Source organism: Centroberyx affinis, unplaced genomic scaffold (assembly GCF_046629955.1).
Source record: "Centroberyx affinis isolate AG114_WGS23_722 - 3 ecotype Tasmania unplaced genomic scaffold, CSIRO-AGI_Caff_v1 ptg001928l_1, whole genome shotgun sequence".
In the NCBI taxonomy this organism is placed as follows: domain Eukaryota; kingdom Metazoa; phylum Chordata; class Actinopteri; order Beryciformes; family Berycidae; genus Centroberyx; species Centroberyx affinis.
The window spans coordinates 263235-282915 of NW_027280290.1; the positions used below are offsets into that span (position 1 = coordinate 263235).

At 43.7% G+C, this 19681-nt stretch overlaps 1 protein-coding gene across 6 annotated transcripts; it reads right to left on the bottom strand.

The window, feature by feature from the left end:
- Nucleotides 1–932: 932 nt before the first annotated feature.
- Nucleotides 933–18557, bottom strand: ldb1a (LIM domain binding 1a). 6 transcript variants are annotated; one of them, XM_071530444.1, is made up of 11 exons: nt 18457–18557; nt 9674–9776; nt 8891–8935; nt 8562–8637; nt 7165–7267; nt 6666–6838; nt 6446–6568; nt 6274–6351; nt 6032–6155; nt 5583–5725; nt 933–3411 (listed from the first exon to the last, which is right to left on the bottom strand). In XM_071530444.1, the coding sequence occupies exons 1-11, from the start codon at nt 18482–18484 to the stop codon at nt 3358–3360; spliced, it is 1050 nt and encodes a 349-aa protein (XP_071386545.1). In that variant the 5' UTR covers nt 18485–18557; the 3' UTR covers nt 933–3357. The 6 variants fall into 6 exon arrangements, with proteins under 6 accessions (XP_071386545.1, XP_071386544.1, XP_071386539.1 ...); XM_071530443.1 differs by having other exon boundaries at nt 5577–5725; XM_071530438.1 differs by lacking the exon at nt 933–3411 and adding an exon at nt 3436–4402.
- Nucleotides 18558–19681: the final 1124 nt, after the last annotated feature.

The window sequence follows — 19681 nt, forward strand, 5'->3', positions numbered from 1 at the left end:
CTAGAACAATAGCTTGGAGAAATCACTTGAAACGCCTTTTTACGCCCCCATCTAAGGAGACAAGAAATGTTCATACAGATGCTCTAAGTAATTAAAATCATTTCTCAGAATCATTCTGTTTCAGACAGCTGTTGCTAGGAAGTTGGGTGTGATGTGTTGGTGCCTCCTGTACCTTGCACCGTAGAAACCCAGGCCTAAATATCTCATCCGAATCACTTATCTTCTCACTAAAGAGTCTGCACTCAGCGCTTTCTCCACCCACATTTTTGCCGTTTTCTGTCAAACAGTACATCTGTAGAGCCTGCATGATTCACAGGCTTGGCAGAGAAAACAGCCACCCCACTCTACCTAATCAGGTCCAAGCAGCCATCTATGGCTGTTATGAAATTATTGTTATCGTCACAATTCTGTCATCATTACAGTTCCTGTTTCCATTCCTCTTTTCTCACTACCCAAAATGGCCATCATCTCCTACATTACCTCAACCTTGGCAGACAAAAATAGGTGACATGCAGCTCTCAGAATGGGGACTCGCTCCCTTGACAAAGTGCTGTATTTCACCTCAAGAACAGGAATTGCAGTGTCTTGCTCACATTCCAGTCAGGTTCAGTTGGGATTTCAATACATCATAAGAAGATTCAGTAAATTGCATTGGGAATAGCTCTATCTCCATTGGGCATGACAGGGAGCACTATGTCTAAAGGGGGAATGTTTAAATTTAATAATAAAAAAGCGATTACACCAATCTACTGAGGTCAGACTTACCCAAACATCTTTGAACCAGATTGGATGGTTTTCCCATGTTTAGCTGAGAAGAGACCTGAGCCTCATGAGGTTAAAAATCAGTGATCTTTTATTTTCTCGTCTATGTGTAAGGACATGTCTATTAAAAATCATTACAGCTGACTGAAATAAAGAGCATAATTGGAGTATTTCAGTGAAAATTCATCTTTATTGATACCATACATGAATTATCAATGACAGAAACTAGGCAAAATATATATATCAAATCGCCCCTATGGTGAGGCGCTACAGGAGCCAGCTATGGGTGCATTGCCATTTCATCTCTGTCTCATGTGGTAAGACCTTATTCCCTAAATAGTGTCAAAGTTGTCTACAGGGAACATAAGGTGGTGTTGAAGTTGCCCCTAGATTCCATTCTGTGTCAGCCTGCTGAACTGATACACCACAAAAGTAGACTAGGGGAGCTAAAGACAACGATCAGAGGTTTAAAACACAACAGCCTGCAGCTCAATGTGGATTTACAGACAGCATTTCTGCTACAAATGAAGATGGAGGAATTTGCGACAGTCTGCTCAGTCTTATTGTTTTGCTCTGGGAGACACCTGGTGGTAAAGTCTGCAAATTACTACCCCAAAGCAGTGAGTTAAGATCTCGGCATGACGCTGAAGCCCATGGGTTAGAAAACAGTTTCCAACATACTATAATTTTATTTTATGTATCTGAATTAGGAAAGACTGATGCAACAGCTTAAAGGACAATGCCAGTGTTTTTGACACACATTTTCCCCCCAAGATATAGGATTTAATACCTCAGACAAATGGTCAGCATCTTCTGCCATTACTAAACTATTTACTTGCCATTTTGTATTCATTCACCAGTTATAGGTTTCGTGTGTATGTGGAAATGTACATCAAATACCTCATAAACCCATTGAAATCACATTTGATTAAAGGGTTAAGCAGACATAAAAATTGTATTAAAAGCTGCTCCAATGTGCAATATTCCAGCATCTGAGGAGAAACATGGAGGCTCTTCTTCAGAGGATGCATCACCACACAACAGAGCAACTTCACAGAATAACGGCCAACTTAGAGGTTAACATATTATTTTCTCCCTAAAGTGGTCATATATGGGTTTTCAGTGTGTGTACGGCACATTTTCAGATAGACTGGAATCGCACAACAGTGATAAATGAGCAGAAAATGGCTATTAAATATCCCTATACATTAACATATTGAATTGTAATAAGTATTAACTCTCATCAAGGCCAGGATAACCGAGGAGTCAAAAAACACTGGTATTGGAACGACCTCATCTGGCATTATCTGACAAAGCAGCTCCCCAAATTCCTCCACATATTATCATGAGTACTGTACACGTGAGCTGGGCCCAAACAGAATGTCAGTACATAGAAAAATAAATACAGTTTGCTGAAATGAAGCCAAAATTCTTTTTATCAGTGATTGTACCGTTAAAAATCATGTTAAAAAACTTTTAAGAGGCTTTTCATCTCTTTACATTAGATTGAGTTTCTCAGGGTTGTAGGGAGGAATACATAGAATAACTTTTACAGAAACTACTACCTAAAAATATACAAGCACAGACACATAAACATGAGGAGGGGGGGGGGGCAACAAAATGATTCTTAATAAAACAAACAGCATAGTGTAATCAATATCTAAAGAATTTTACATGTAGCTCCTTGGTCTGTAGCTTTCTTAATTGTGATTAAAAACATTCCTGGGAAACTTAAGTTAATACAAAAGTCTTTTTTTTCTTATTTTACAATCCTGTCAAAATTGTTTTTAAAATGTAGCAAATTTGAGAAGTTTCTGTAACATGTTTTCTAAAGAGAGGACCCCCAGATAGAGATTTCAAGACAAAGCAAACAGTTCTGCAATGACAAGACAACAGATCCAAACCAGACGCTTGATGACAATTTAGTGGGGAAACTGCTATCCAGTGTGCTGCTTTGGACTCAAATCAAACCAGATGTACTAAACACTGGCCTTGTTCTCCCCAACCTGTCTTTCTAGCATCAAAGCCAATGGATTTCATGATGTCAATGTGATGTCTGACACAGATTGATGACATTATATCAAGCAGAGACTTACATGAAAGTTATAACCATCACAATAAGAATGATCTAACAGCAATATACATTAATATACCGTAGGTTCTCTTGTCCCGCCACAGGTTTCAGATGTTTTACAGTTCTTACATTAGCAGTAATAGAAAGAACAAAAATACACCATCAATTCATAAGAAAAATAGATTGGAGTTACAGTGGAAAACAGTGCAAAGAATATTCTGGGGTGTTTTTGTTTGTTTGCTTGTCTGTTTTATTTTTTAGAAATTGTTTACAAAAATAAAAAATTCAAAACAAATCCAAAACATAGAAAATAAAAACACACTTCTGTAGCGTCTGGTGCTCTGGTCCAGACATGCTGCGTACCACCTCTCTCCAGTACCTCAATGTTTTATGCTGTGGGTGTTGGTGAGTGTGTGTGTGTGTGTGTGTGTGTCAGTGTGTTTATTTGTATAAGTGTGTGTCAATGTTTGTGTGTGTATGTGTGTGTGTTTGTGTGTGTTTAAGATTTAGCGTAGTGGTTCTCAACTCCGGTCCTCAAGCTCCGGCACTGTACAGGTTTTTGTTCCAACCAGGTCCTACAAAAACAAATAATTGAGTTTTTAAAAACCGAGCGTTGAATTTTTATACTAAGATTGCACACAGTTTCTACAGCCTGGAACAAAAAAAGTTAAATAAATGCTAAGCATTTCTTCCCTGTGACATGAGCACAACAGAAACAAAGTGGTGCGTCGTCAAGGAAACGCACGGCGAGACCCGAGGTTGGAACAAGAACCCGCTGACATGGTCGCCATGGCGAGCACTCGGACAACAGGACACACCAACTCTGGCTCAAACGCTGTGGTGAGCGATGATGGGGAAAACACACACACACACACACACATACGCGCGCGCACGCACACACACACACACACACACACACACAGCCACCTTCCGGTCTCACCACACCTCTAAGAGGACTGACTGACACGCCAGAGGAGATGGAGCCGAGCAAACGAGGGCCAAGGCTGAGCACCACTGAGCATCTGACACAATGTGAGGGAGCGAGAGTGGGATTCTGCGGGAGATGAGCAGGTTGACACCCTCCACCTGTCCTTCATGTGACAGCACACTGCTCTTTCAGTCAATCAACTTATTCCTTTCCCCTAACTGCTCTCCCTTCGGCTTAAAAAAAAGGCAAACAAAACAAAGCAAAGCAAAAAAAAAAAAAAAAACACAAAAAACTGTCCATAGTGAGCATACAAGTGCTCGAGACCACCCTCCCTGACTTCTCTCCCCTAGTGTGTTGGCTCAGGCGGATCCCAGTAGGCTTAAGTGTTGGGACAGGGTCGGGAGCTCAGCGCTCTACTGGGAAGACTGGGAGTTGTCATTCTTGCTCTCCTGGCTGGAGGGAGCCTTGTTGTTCCAGGGCGAGTGTGCCCCCAGCGCAGGTGAGCTGTTGAAACTGTCCTCATCTTCCAGGCCATTCGCCCCATCGAACTGCGTGTTCTCCAGCCGCGTGATCAGACGCTCGTCTTCGTCACCAAACTCCCCTCCCATCAGAGTGGGCTCTCCCACCATCATCACGTCCTAAAGGGGACAGCAAGGGCCGGTACACATTATCCCCATATTACAGGGGGCTGCGCGGAATGACTGACTGCACGGATGGGCTGAAATTGTAAATCTTTGACCTATGGTCTAGGTGCGTTCTAATTCGGTTCAATTCCAATTTTATAGATTACAATTAGAAAAAACTCAGATTCTAATCAATCGCCCCAGAATGTAACTCGTGATGAAATGCATTGTTATTGATACTCAAAGCGAACCTTTTAGGGATCTAGTGCCATCAATGACTGAGGTGACAAATGAAACTGAAACCCCATTTCTGAGGTATTAACGTCCTCTACTGCTGAACGCAATTACAACAAGACGTTGTGTCGTTCCTCTGGTATCAAACAGGTCCTCTAACCTGACCAAGACAGTTGAGTGGGCCATGTCGCCCTCACTCCCTGCCCCTGCTCCGAGAACTGGGGTCGAGGGGTCCTCCCTACTGGCCAGCAGTGGGCATCCCTGATCCTTGAGTGCTGCATCACGGGGGGTTTTCATTCCACCTCGGGTCTCGTTCACTCAATCAAGCAACCAAGTAAGCAACGACAGCAGTGCCGTGTGAATCATGTGCTCTGATAGGCTTAGTGGTTAATTCTGTACGTTGTAAATCAAGTTGATACAGCGGATTTAGAGAGAAAACCTAACTCAGGACATCAGAGCAAGGTGTTCCTGACCACAAATGCAGGAATAGGTAACCCTACCCCCATGGCCCCCAAACCCATTAAGCATTACTGAGATATGGAACTATCTTGTGCCTGTGTCTGTGGTTTAGAGGTCACTTACACCTCCACTATATAAACCCATAAGCCTGTGGCCCCAGAGGACCAGGGACTGCCCATCACTGGTTCACATCAGGGGGTCTATGGACACTAGAAAGTACTAACTAAATTTTCTCATCCTCAATTGGATTATATAAAATCAGCCACACCACCCCCTCCCGCCTGACTCTAAATCCCACCTCCAGAAGCCCTTCTAAGCTAGCTCTATCCTGGACCTCCTGCTACACCCGCTCCCAAACCCACTAACAACTGCCACTACCACCCCTCTATACCCACAAGTTTCAACCCCTCCACCCTCTGCCCTACCCTACCATGCCATGCCCTGCTCTGCTAAACTTGGAGGTGCAGATAGAGGGTCAAGTAGATGGTATGCTTACAGGTACCTGGCTGGACAGAGAAAAGCTGTTGGCTGGACTCTTCTTCTTGCTGTTGCTGTTGTTATTGCTGCCTCCGCCAGAGCTCATGGTGCTGCCACCGGACACCTTCCTTTTCCGCCGTTTGTTTGGCGCTTGTCTGGCTGGCTCAGCTATATGTAGAGAAACAGAGACGATGACTTGTTGTTATTAAGTAGTTTAATCTGTATAAATCAGTGCTTCTTGTAGATGTAGGGGAAGAGTATATTTTTGATTGTGAGATCCAGATTCGCTCCGGGATGAGTTCCAGGCAGTGTTGAAGTTTAAGAATGCCTCTTATTTATATCATGAACAATTGTGCTCTAATTGCAATTGGATTTTTTGTGGGGGCACCACAGCTAAATGAATGTGAGGTAACCACTTATGAATGTCATGGGGATTTTGAAGGGAATGCATGTTTGTGTATGTCTGTGTGTTACCTGGAGGTGCCACCATCCTCTGCCACTTTTGGAAGAGGCAGGTCTTGAGACAGTCTCTGGGGCTCAGGCTGTAGGTCTTATGCCTGGACATCAGCTCCTGCATGGGCTCCAGTATCACACATAGCTGAGGATGGATAAAGAGAAGAAATGAAAGGGATAAGATGAAGTACATGTGTAGTTGCAACTTAATCCAATGATTGATCCAAAAAAAGAAAAATGTGATTAAGGAGGAGTTCACTTACACGGAGGTAGTTGAGTGTGGAGTTGGACAGCCCACATCTCGTGATATTTTTAGCCAGCTGATCCAGCATCTGGGGATCCTGCATGTTGGGAGGAAAAAGAAGTGAGATGACAAAAATAACACAAATGAATTAGAATATGTATGTGAAGTGCGTGCGTCTGTCTGGGACTTACATGCATGGCCAAGATGCTCCTTGGTAGGACCTCTCTGTGTTGTCTGATGCTGAAGTGCCACGTCTTGATCCTCATCATGTCATCGAACATGAACTCTAGGTACAGACGGCCCTCCACACACACCTGGCCCAGAGGAGAGAAACAAGGTTAGAGGTCAGACTACTGATAGTCATCCAGAGAGAGAGTGTGTATTTCTAATGGAGTGTGATGGCAACTGTACCTGTGTGAACATAGGTTTGCCATTCTGGGTCACCATGGTGCACTGATCGCAGTCGAGAGACACAAAGTTGCTGTGGAAGGACTCCTTTGGATGCTTCAACACATAGAACAGCTCAGTGGCGCCCCCCTCAAAGATACTTCGGAAGTATCGCGGAATCAGTGTCCTGCCAATGGCTGCAGACAGACATTTATTGGTGTTTTATTGCTTTTGTCACCATGTAAGTGCGAACAACATGAGATTAGGAATAAAATGAAACTTTAATGATCCCCATAGGGAAATTAAAGCAAAGAATATGATATAGCCATGAATCGGATAAGAATAAGAAGGGGTATACAACATAATGCAACTAAAAATATGAATGAATTCACAGCATAAGAAAATTTGACATATGAATTTAGGGCATATACATTACTGAAGTGAATAGGTTCCTTCAGTTAATATTCATGACCAGAATTTCCATATACAAATAAACAATCAGCATCTTTTCTTTTGATCTTACTGTATCGTTTGGGTCCGTCTTCCAGACAGAAGGTGATGGTGAGCATGGCGTCATCCTCAAAGAACTCTGTGGTGAAGGCATCCCACCAGAGATTGTCACAATCCTACAGCAGAGGAAGAACAATCATTCAGGTTTAATTCAATTAAATCAATCATGGTACACATATTTTAAGATCAGATTTACTTATGCATATACAAGAAGTTATGTCAATTAATTCTAACGTAAGCAAAAAGCATGACTGTCACCATTACAAAGAGTAGACATGTTTTGTGTTTTAAGTGGAGTAAGTGCAGTTCCCACTTACTTGGTTTACCTGCTGCCACTAATATTTCATTGATAAAACTAATTTAACCTTATTCCAAAAGAAATCAGCATATAAGAAACGCTGAATGGAGTTAGAATAACTCATGTAATCCCAATTTGGTTGAATATTCAGCCCAGTTAAGAGAGCTAACGTAAAGCTTGATTAAGACATTCTCACCAAGTCATTGATCAGAAAAACAACAACAAAAAATACTGTTGACTTTCAAACCTGTGAAAGCCAAGTAGGAAGTGTCCAACTGCCAAAAACAATGGGTGTTATGATTGCTGGGGGAAGGCAAGGAAGTTATAAAACAAATTTATGGCCAGAAACACTACACTACAAACTGCCCCCAAAAAAGAAGAAATTCTATTTCCTTACAAAAACCACTTCTACAACTTTGCCTCCACCCCATGATCTGGTCAGTAGAATATTAGTTTACAAAAAACCTTGGTGGCCTTCAGATTTCATGAAGACTGAAGTGTAACACTCCAGATGGATGCATGCCAATGTCTATAAAGTTTGTTTGGTTACAGGTTAATATTGATGCAATGGAGAAGTACGAACAAAACTGACGTTTAGAGGTCAAACTTGTTAATTGAAACTCTCTGCTCGTTAGAAATTAAGTATTTTGCTGGACACAAAGCTTGCAATGGAGCTCTGGGTGCAGTCAGACGCCCTCCAATGCACAGAGGACAACATGCACCTATGTGTTGTAGTGTGCAGACCGACAGTCACAGAAAACGACAAACAGACCACAGCGAAAAACAGCTTCCTCTTGCATGCTCAGTTGGCACTCCAATTACTTTTTAGCCAGGTTGGTCAGATAATCCTATTAGAGCCTGAATGTAAATGAAGTCAGTGAGTTCTCAGGCTTCATTTCCCACAAAATCCCTAGCATGACAAACAGCAGCTGGGAGGGGAAATCTTCAAGTATGGCAACAGAAAGTAGTTCACAGGAGCTGCAGACTGTGTGACATTTATTTTATTGAACTTAAATATTGAGAAAACAAATCCTCCAGGGCTTTTTGGACAGAAACACAATTTGGAGTCGAGTTTTTATTACGCTCTATGCAGAATGTGGACCGCCTCTCACCTCTGTCCAGTTCTGTAGCCTTTTGTTCAGCTCAAATATCCGGTAGTCTGTCTGGTTCCCGTACGGTGTGGGTCTCCTGAAATAGAAAACAGAGGAATCAACACTCTGCACTTGGAGTTGGTTCAGTGGCTGATCCACACCCACAGTGCAAACAAATGGTATAAGCCAAAGGCAAACTCAAACTGCGGTTACTTACAGGCAAATTTAATGCCTAGATTTTCATACACAAATCGAGGTGGCCTGTGAATAAACGCTGTATAAACTACTACTGAGCTGCAACAATCACAAATGTGTGTTCAACATAAAAGTCTCAATGTCAGCGCACTCACCCCATTCCAGGCTCCATGTATGATGGGGGGTACATGGGTGTTGGCCTGGAAAAGAAAAATTGCAATAATCAGCAACCATTTCCCCAGGAAGTGTAGGCATGTGGCTGCATGACACTGCAGAATAATTTAGTGTCTGGTGCCAAATTTTGTATTTTAGGGCCCTAGGCTTGTGCTATGTGCTCAACAAATGCAAAAATATAAACTTGGGAAAAATGTGATTCGATTAAAAATCAACATTACCATGGAACAGAGAGGTACAGAACGAAAAACATTAAAATATTCACAATTTCAGTCATTTTAACAGGTATAAATTTAATCAGTACTGTAACATGTAATGAGAGCATGTGGGTATCAGTGCCTGAAAGTACTCATTTGACACTTTTAATTAAACTGAATGTTGCTTCTCTCTCTTCCCCTCTATTTTTGCCTTTATAGGTCACACATTTTAAATCAGTCTGCTTCTATCTAGTCTATTCCCATTTGGTTTGAGTCCAACATCAATATCACAGATGCAACATCTTTTGCAGCGATGAAACAGTAATATTTGATGTCCGCAGAAAATAATTGCACTATAAAACACACAAAAATAGGTGCTCATAAGACTTCAAAAGAGAAAAAAAGGACTGAAAAATCCCAAAACGGGGGAAAATAAAATGGCGTGGGGATAAAAGTTCATTGGAGCCCAAGTATTATACATATTTTTCTTCAGGCAGAACTTGCTCTCCCTATCCTGACAGTATAACAGCAGAATGAAGAGCCCTCTGGCTTGTGGTCCAGACCTACCCCACATCTCTGTCCAGCATAGCGCCTGGGTGGAAGGGGGGAAAGCTGCCGCCGTTGGGGGGCTCCTTAGGAGAGTACAGCTTGAATGACTTTGACGAACAGCCTGCACACAAGCACAGAGTAGGAAAAAAAGAGCAGAGATTTAGAAGAGATTTAGATTACTTAGATTTAGCTCATTCAAATCACAGCATCATCTAAGTAATCTAATGTCGGCTGATTTTAGTGAGATTTATTCAAATAAAAGCCACTGCCAAAACAATTTCCTGCTGCTTTCATTATCTAATGCATCTTTAATCTGGTAAATGGACAAAAAAAAAAAACAAATCAACCCGAGGGGGAAAAACGGCAATCTAATACTTATTAGCCTAGAAAAATCTGAGAACACAATCAGTGAAATGGGGAACACAAGCAGAGGAGATTGTGGAGAGTCAAGGTCTGGCATGTTCTTTGTGTTCTTGTACCATCCGCACCATTATAGGGAACCCTCCTCACTAGCATACAGCCCCATCTCATGTGATCCCAACCATGCTCCTCTGCACTGAGTGTGTGTGTGTGTGTGTGTGTGTGTGTGTGTGTGTGTGTGTGCCTCCCCCTCTAGTTGCCTCTTCCACCCATCCCCCACTCCCTGCCCCGGCTGTTGTTAACCCTTGTCTGCCCAGATAAGGCATTCATGCAGAAACACAGCGCTCTGAGAAAACATCTCTTCAACCACCAATATCTCTACTAATAGCAGGCCTCACACAGGCAGAAGCTGTATGCAATTAGGTCTAACCAGGGATATTTTATACACCAGCAGAACCTTTTATCTCTAACATCAAATTCATCGCACATAGGCTACATAGGTCTACTTCACACACTTATTATGGTGGTGGTCAAAGTAGAAGCAAATACTGAAAGGCAGAAAGAAAGTGGGCTTGATTGGGGTCGAATGTGTCTTGTCTGTCCTCCTTCACAGCCCAGTTTCTGCTCATCTAACAACTACAACCCCCCTCTCATTTACTCTCCCTCCCACCCCGTCGTCTTCTTCCTGGCTTCAGTATACCCAAGAGAGTCCCACCGGGTCAACTTCTCCTCCCCATTACTATGGGGGTGAACCTGCTCACAATGGTTCTCTATGCATTACCTCTGACCTACAGATCCACCCCCCCAACACCACCACCCATCAGCACCAGACAGCATTCAACCCAATCTAATAAGCCTTTGTTCAATCTGGTGCACATTATACAAAATACAATCTCCATTGCAAAAATGCCCCGCCACACACACACACCTTCATAATCTCATAATTTGTGATCAAATAAATCCAAAACAGCAATCTTATTTTATCTATTAAAAATGCACATACCTAACACACAGACGGTACAAATTCTGATACACAGCTTATTCTCAGCTCTAGTAAGTGCCAGCCCACACCCTAAATACAAGCCAAGTCATCAGCCTTACACCCAATCTATACACTATCTGTATATTTTGGGGTGCAATCTAACTGAGGCATCTATGTGATGGCAATTCCAGGGGCCAAACATTACGTCTTAATGAAAGACAGGATCAGGACAGCATCCAGAGGCAGGCTACACATGACAAATACAGATGATGACACCAGTCTCCAAGCATCCACTAGTCTGTAGAAAGAATCAGTCTAGATAGAGGACTCAGATGCAGTAGCTAACAACTTTAACTTTTAATATTATCTAGACTCTGGTGTGTGAGCTTAGTGCAAACTGTCCGCCCAAACAAAATCATGCAAACAATGGAACTGAATCCAGTGGCTGAACAGTATTTGTGGCTCTCGGCCAATACATCTGTATCTGAACTGCATATTGCTGTTCAGTTATTATGTCTGCGTAAAGCCAACATTTAACTGGGAAGCTAGCAAGCCGCTTTAGCTAAGAGGAAAGACACAGGACAAGCCGAGGACTGGACTGCAGGGCCGCATTCATTACCCATTTGCAGAGGACGGATGCCATTGCTAAGCTATCTTAGTTGCTGAACTATCGCCGACATCCACGCACCATCTCCCGTTATTGGATACGACTTGTTTCAACCGTTTTTTGCGAAACAGTGGCGCTACGAAAGTAGTCTGACTGTAAGGTTAAGTTACCTGCAGAGAAAGGTTCACCGAAACGCGGTGTTGCTCAACACCTCCGCTCGGTGTTTCTAGCCAGCTAGCCTCGCTGCTAGCCGGAGCTGCTGGATGGAGAAATCTCCAGCGCCGTCGGTTAATAATGCAGTCCTCCGGTCCGAAACAACACGAGAAGCGGTGGAAAGTAAAACGCGGATACTAGTTCCCCGGTTTCGTGTCAAGTTGCAATAGCGTTACATATATTTTAAACGGCATTTGTTTCGGGGACGGCGTTCCCTATCTACTACTACTACTAAACCGTCTACAGTACAGGACCCTTTGTTCCTGCCAGCCGAGACGAACAAAGGCCCCGCCTCCTGCCCCTCCGCCCATCCCATCCCTTCCCTTCCCATCCCATCACTAGCCGTCCACGGCTGCAGCAGGCAGGGGTTCCCTAACTTTTTCATGGCAAGGACCCCCAAATACAGCAAGGAGTCCCAAAGTGGTCCCAGGGTGTCCCCAGCAAAATGAGGAATTGTTAAATTAGACGTCAACATAATGAGAGAATATACAGGGATGGTTATTCTGATCTTAGGTTTCACTCCTCTTTTCCAAGAGAATGTGGAATAGGGATTTAGGACACAATCTAATGAAATGGTCTACTGTGTATCTATTTAAAAGATAGAGAATCCCGTGCATGAGACCACAGACCACCATTTGATAAGATTTTGTCCTAAATCCTCATTTCACATTCTCTTTTTGCCTCGATTATCATACCCTTCTTCAAATCCATGGATTCACATGGTCTCTTTGCACTGTTCAGCAAATCTGTGATGTTGACTTCTAGCCCAAATAGGCAGGTTTATTCAAGACATCCTTATAAAGGCTTATGAAAAATGATTGACCTGGTTGATAAGACTCAAATCCTTTCAACCACAATCCTGAGCCTTTCATAGCCTTAGATTATGCAAGGGTGTAATTTGCAGCCCTATTTTCACTCAGTGACTACTCTAATGTTTACAAGCAATACTTATGTACACAAACAAATAAAACGTTTGTGGTTTTAAAGTGCATTTAAAGCTCAATTGTTGTGGCTTTCACTTGAGCTGCCAGTCAGTTTACAGGCTTAGGAGTGCAGCTGGTGAATTTCATTGAAAGGCTGAGAGTTTACACTCTTTCTCTGTCTGAGCAAGAGGAGATACACCTGTCACTCCTGTAACCCCCAGTCCTCCACAGAGCATTTCAGCCACAGCTTGTGGCTGTACAACATGTCGCCCTATAAGGGGTCAGATGTGCCCAGTAATGTCGGTGAGGTGACAAAACTCAAACTAGTTAGTCGGTCATAAAACTCAAACTGAGAATATTTCATAAAACTGAGTTTGTTCCCTGTACCTTAAACATTAAGAAAACATTGCAACTCAACAATTCTGGCATGTAGGACCCATAATGTAAATGTACAGTATGTGTAAATGTAAAAGTCTTCCTAGTTCTGAGAGGAAGCATAAAGAAATGCAGGAGTAAGATACAAAGGAACAAAATAAGCTGTTTCTGACAACAGAGACCCAGAACTTGGATCTCCTTTTGATAGTAATAACAATTCCAAGATCTTCTGCGTGTCCCATGTGAGGAACATGTGATGGGCTGAGACAGAGGGATCTAGATAGAACAGTATCTCCCTCTACTGGCAAACATGACAAACACCCTCCTCAAGCTGCACTGCAGCTTCTATTGCTTTCCCAGGTGGGTCAACATGCAAACATAGAATAGAATAGAATAGAATAGAATAGTGGTTCTCAACCCATTTGGCTCATGACCCCTTAAAACAAAGTAATGCTTCTCACCACCCCCTGTCACAGGCTGCATATACGGCGTATGAATGATTTTCCCTTTTCAGATTGTTTCATTTGAGGCATAGAGGCTGAAAACTATTCAGTATTTCAGAAGAAAAAAAAAGCAAAAATTTGAGAAAAATCAGAAAAATTACACAGTAATAAGTGATAGTGATAGTAATAGTAGAAAATGTTTTTTCCTATCCCATAAATTATATTTGTACCCCCAAAAATTATCTTGCGACCCCCTAGGGGGTACCAACCCCCAGGTTGAAAATCAGTGGAATCGTATACAACTTTATTCTGGAGTATTCCCCTTGCAAAAAAAAACCCCAAAACCTAACACTAACCTTATAAATTCTATCATATTTACCATAAACACAGATCTTTAGATTTGTATGCTTTTTCAATGAATTTAATCAATATATTTTACAGGCACAATGTTGTTGATATTTTAAAGCAGTTAAAGGACACCTGCATTATTATTATAGTATAAACCTACTAATGATGGGTAAAATGGAAATATGGGACAGAATGGGATGTTGTTAAATATGGAAGGAAAATGGAACATTTCTTCACAGGTTGTAGAGCGAGAGTTGTTCAGCTGTGAATCAGAATTAAACCCTACTTCATCTGTAGTCAGTACGAGTCAAATTCAGCATGTACTCACACACACACACACACACACACACACACACACACACACACACACACACACACAGAGTTCCCGGCTGCTGGGCTGGCAGACAGTGATAAAATACAACCAGGAGTCAGAATATGCCAGTCATACCAACTACAACTAGTCCCATTTCTGTCTCTGAAATAATGGTCACATTATACTAACATGGATTGCATTGTATTCACCCTGAGAACTGCCAGCTATGTATTGACAGAGAAGGTAACATTGTGTGCGTGTGTATTCTGATCCAATACAAGTAAAATAAAATATAAATCTGATCTGATGATTTGATTCAGAAACAAACTTTATGCTCGAAGAAACTGACCTTGACAAAGAGACTGGAGTGAGCTGTAAAAATGTCAAACCGACCGCTTCACACTCAACAAACACTGGCCTTGTGTAAACACGCCTTGTAAACACTTTCCAAGAGCTTCACTCTGAGAGAGCGCACTTGTGGAAGAGAGAGAGAGAGTGTAGCAACAGAGGAAACCAGCGCTGGGAAAACTTTGTAGACATAGTTGCTTGTGAACATCATGCTCAGATTCCTGTTGCTGCCTCGCTAGAAATCATGGTGGAAACACGAGGCTGTCAGGAAAACCGTGGTGGCACTTCACTGGTAGTGATGGCAACAAGGCAGCAGACAGAACAAACACACTGCAGCCGCTCGCTCCAAGGAGGATGTTACTGTGGGTTGACAGGAGGAAGTTAAGCAGTGTGTGTTAAAGATAAAGCGAAGAATAACAAGAGGGAGGGTGTGTGTGTGTGTGTGTGTGTGTGTGTGTGTGTGTGTGTATGTGTGTGTGGTGGTTTCGGGAAGGGGTGGGGGGTGGGGGGTAAATGTCCATTCTATTCTTACACTCGCTGCTGGGACCAAAAAAAGATGCATTACTAGACATGGAGCCCACTAGACGCGTACTGTGGATGCAATGAGCGAGGTCACTGATCCGAATCCATAAAAGAGAGAGAATACAGCCTATAGACACTCGCACACTCGCACATAAGCAGGTGGCACAGAGACACAACACACAGCACACAGCGCTGCGGCCGTCTTCACACCTTTTGTCTTCAGCGCAGTCACTGTGTCTTTCTGAAAGCCGTCTCCCTCACTCTCGCTCTCTCTCTCTCTCTCTCTCTCTCAGTTCAAAACCTGCTCAAGACTCTCCAGCTTGCACATCTCACACGAATAAAGGTTTGTTTTGATGTAAAATCTTCTTCCTATCGTTCCCCCCCACCCCCCTCCTTTTCTTGGCTGTGTGGCACATGCCAGCTTTCCTCTGCCATCCTGTCAGCCTGCAGCAGATGTGACATCACCACGACAGCTCGTCTCCACTCTGCATCCTGCCCCCACCCTCTCTCTCTCTCTCTCTCTCTCTCTGCCTCCCCAACATCTCTGTCTCCCACGCATTCCTTCTTTCTTTCTCTCTGCCTCTGCACAGAGCCATTTTGATCTAGCACAGCACATCTGAGAGACTCACTGAGGGTGGAGAGAGGAGGAGAGGAAGAGGAGAGAAGGACGTGAAGAAGTCAGGAGGAGAAGAAAGAGAAGGAGGCGCACTGAGAGCATGAGGCTGTGACAGTCTTGTCGTTGTGTAACAGTAATCAAAACAGCACTGGCTGTTTGGCTGCCATCTTGGCTCTGCTCTAAGTCACTTTTCTCCAGTCAGGAGCCATGTGACTTTCTGCATGAGGTAACACCACTGTTACTGCAATAGGCACTGAAAGGGGGATGAGAGAGTGCTACAGAGAGAGAGAGAGAGGAAGCAGTGATAGGAGGGAGGGGTTAGAGTGAGATGGGTGAGAGACAGAGAGAGTGGTGAGCGGTGGGGAGAGCTTGCCTGAGCGGGTGCATGTGAGGAAGAGAGAGGGGGTGTCTTCTGCTCACAGGCAATCTATTTTTACCATTTAGTCTGAACAAAGGATGTGATTGGCTCCACTGTGTTAGGACAGATCTCCTCCATTCTATTACCAAAGCCTTTCAAAGGCTGATTCACAGCAAAGCCACAGTAACAGCGGGGTGTCACAGTGATGTCAATGAACTAGACAGACGAGAGGACAGACACACACACGCACACCACACACACACACAAAAACACACTCTCCTGTATTATTTACTCCTCCTGGCTTGCATACTCTCACATGCATGCACACATGCATATACACTCAGTGCAGATTCCTCTATTATATTCCCATATTCTGATCCCATATTCTGATTCCTCTATTATATTCCCATATTCTGATCCATCCAGAGGGAAAGAAGAGGCAGAGAGGACGTGATGTGGGGATAAGAGAGGTCATTTGTTTCTCCAATGCAGACATTCACACACAAAGGAAGGGGGGAGGATCCTCCATCCACCATCATGAAAGAATGTAAACAAACCAGCCTTCAAATGCAACCAGTGATTCTCACACACACACACACACACACAGAGAGAGAGAGAGAGAGTAACCATGAAAGCAATGTTGTACTGTGGGTATCTGAAAAATCCGCTGGCCTAAACTTGCCTCAGCAGGCTCCTCGTGAACTGTGTGTGTGTGTGTGTGTGTGTGTGCCTGCCTATGTGAGTGCGCCACATGTACATGACAAAGCTGTTGGTGGACCTCTCTCCCTGTGCATCCTTCAAAAACATGTGGATGTCATTAAAAGTTTCTGCTCCACAGTAAAGCCTGTCAACACAGCGCGCGAAGGAGGCACAGATAAAGGAGAACTACAGGAGAGAGAGAATGAGCGTGTGAAAGCCAGATAGTCGTGAAGAGGAAAGATATGAGAGCAGAACATCAAGCGGAGTCCTTTCTAATATTATTCCATCTGATACTGCCAATGAATCAGAGCAGGCCCATTAAAATGATACTGACACCCTAATTCAATCTACCCTCTCTGAGATCCCCCCCGAGCAGATGCTCCGATTCAATTTCTATCTGTTAGTCGCTCCCTCTGTGCTGCACAGTGCTCATCCCCTGGCGCTGCAAGCCTCCCACTGTTCACAAGACAATCGCTAACCCAGCGTCTCTGCAGACTGCCCGCTCTTCTCGGACTACCTCTGAGGAGAGATCACTCTAAAAGTCAAAAAAAGGATCCAAAACACTCTACAGGAGAAAACAGACGATGAGATCTTCTTGATAAAATTGTCAAAACATTTCACTTGCCAAGGACTGACATGTGCAGACAGACACACAGCGAGATTTCCTTCCTCTGGCTCTGTTGCTGTAGCACAAAAACAGAGTGCGGATATGAAATACCAATAATACACCACAGCAATGTGACTAAACTATATTTTATTTAACCTTTATTTAACTAGGTAGTCTGACTGAGACCAAGGTTAGACCTGGACAGGAGAGCAGCATCAAAACAACAACATAAAATAATTAGACAAATAACATAGCAAAATACAGTCAAACAAACAAAGAGCAGAGTAGAATTTCTCCAAGAGCTCCAACAGGCAGAGGTCCAATATCTAACCAGCAAGCTCCTTTCCCAAACCTACTTAAATCTTAACTAAAAACAAAGACAGATTCTTATTGAGTCTTCTTCAAGAATCCTCATTAACAGTTTAAACTCACCAAGGGAGACCAGCTTTTTTGGCTAAATCATGTTGCAGGGAGTAAGATACTTCTGCCTCATTCAGTTCAGACCCATTGGAACAGATAAGAAAAACAATTCCTGTGACAGTAAACAGTGATTTCTGCCAAGTGTTTTCGAGATATAAGAGCAGACATAATCAGGAAGCGGACCCAGAATGGCCTTATAAACCTCAGAACAGGAGTGAAAAGAGTGAGCGAATTGAAGGAGTTATTGATATCTCAATGCCTCTGCATGTGGCAACACTCAAAGAGCCATTGATCTGCTGCACAGCAAGCCAGCGTGACTGAGAGGCTCTGGTGAACAACTCAATCCTAAAGTGTGGTAGCTACAGTCTATAACCTCTTTTTAGGACATGTGTTTGGAGTATAGCAGGAGTAACACACACACACACACGCACAGACACACACACACACACACACACACACAGCTTGACACACACATACATACACACAGCTTGACACTGGCCCTAGGCCGCTTTGCAGCACTTTTACATAAGTCATCTTTCTGACAGCAGCACTGAGCACAGAGACAGAGGGAGGGAGAGAGAGAGAAGGAGAAGAAGAAGGAGAGAGACAGAGATAGAGATAGAGAGAAAGAGAGCTAGAGAGCAAGAGAGAGAGACTAGGCACTCACCGGGACAAGCACAACCTCCAACAGACATCTTCTCACATGTTGGGCTCTGCTCTGAACGAAACAGCTGCGCTCAGTCCACACGGCGCTCGCATGGGCTAACTCTGAGGAAAACAACACAGACAGAGGGGTGGAGAGAGTAAGAGGGAGTGGTAGAAAGCAGGGCATGTACACCAGAACTACATTTCTCTCTCGCTCTCTCTCTCTCTCTCTCTCTCTCTCGCTCTCTCTCTCTCTCTCTCTCTCGCTCTCTCGTCTCTGTCAGACGCAGGAAGTTGGCGCTGGTGCTCTAGCTGCATCATTAATAGGCATATTGCAATACAAGTGGGAGAGAAAATGAGAGAGGAGTGAAATAGGAAGAAAGAGCAGTAACGGTATGTGAGACAAGAGTAAGTAATACGCAAGGGAGTGTGTGTGGACATGAGTGTGTATGTGTGTGAAAGAGAGAGAGAGAGAGCGAGAGAGAGAGAGAGAGAGAGAGAGAGAGAGAAAAGGAGAAGGCAGGAGGGAGGCAATTAGAGCAAAGGAGAGGAAAAAGAGAAAATGCACAAGGTGTGTGTGTGTGTGTGTGTGTGTGTGTGGCAGTGATGCATCGTCTATTTTTGCCTGGTGCTGCTGTGGGAGATAAACATACTCAGTAGGAGCCCAGAGGCAGAGGGTCATTACTGCCAAACAAACACACACATGCACACACATGCACACACGCACACGACACACCCTGCCTCGTGTATGACAGATTTCTCTCGTCCTCCATCTCTCATATCTGCCATCCATCTCTTTCCGTCCCCCCCCCTCCTTCCTTCTGTTTTTCTGCTGCAGAGAGAACGCTGGTGTTAATCACTACAGACAGTATCGATTAAAAATGCAAAGCCCACCTGGAGCGCAGGGACACTGGAGACTCATGGGAGGGAGGAAGAGCGCGCACGTACAAATGTGCACGCGCGCACGCACACGCTCGCATAGCTCGCACGCACACAAACAACAGGAGCTGCATGTAAACAGTCTGGCTTGACTGCAGACTGTTTGCCCAACAGCCTTTCTCTCTCTCTCTCTCTCTCTCTCCCTCTACTTCCCTCTTCCTCTTTCTGCTCTTCCTTGCTTTTTAATTTTACGTCACTCTGTCAATTTAATCTTCTCGCCCTCTTGATGTTACCTTGACCTTTCCCCCTGTGTGATGTTACTTGATGTGACTTCACTTCATTTTCTTTCCCTCCACCCTCGCTCCCTC

Excerpts from the sequence above, each read along its gene's own strand:
- ldb1a (XM_071530440.1), bottom strand. The coding sequence starts at position 18,484 with ATGTCTGTTGGAGGTTGTGCTTGTCCCG. Across the intron at positions 7,268-8,561 it reads GGCTACAGAACTGGACAGAG|GATTGTGACAATCTCTGGTG; the intron begins GTGAGAGGCGGT and ends CCTCTGCTGTAG. Across the intron at positions 6,839-7,164 it reads AGACGGACCCAAACGATACA|CCATTGGCAGGACACTGATT; the intron begins GTAAGATCAAAA and ends GTCTGTCTGCAG.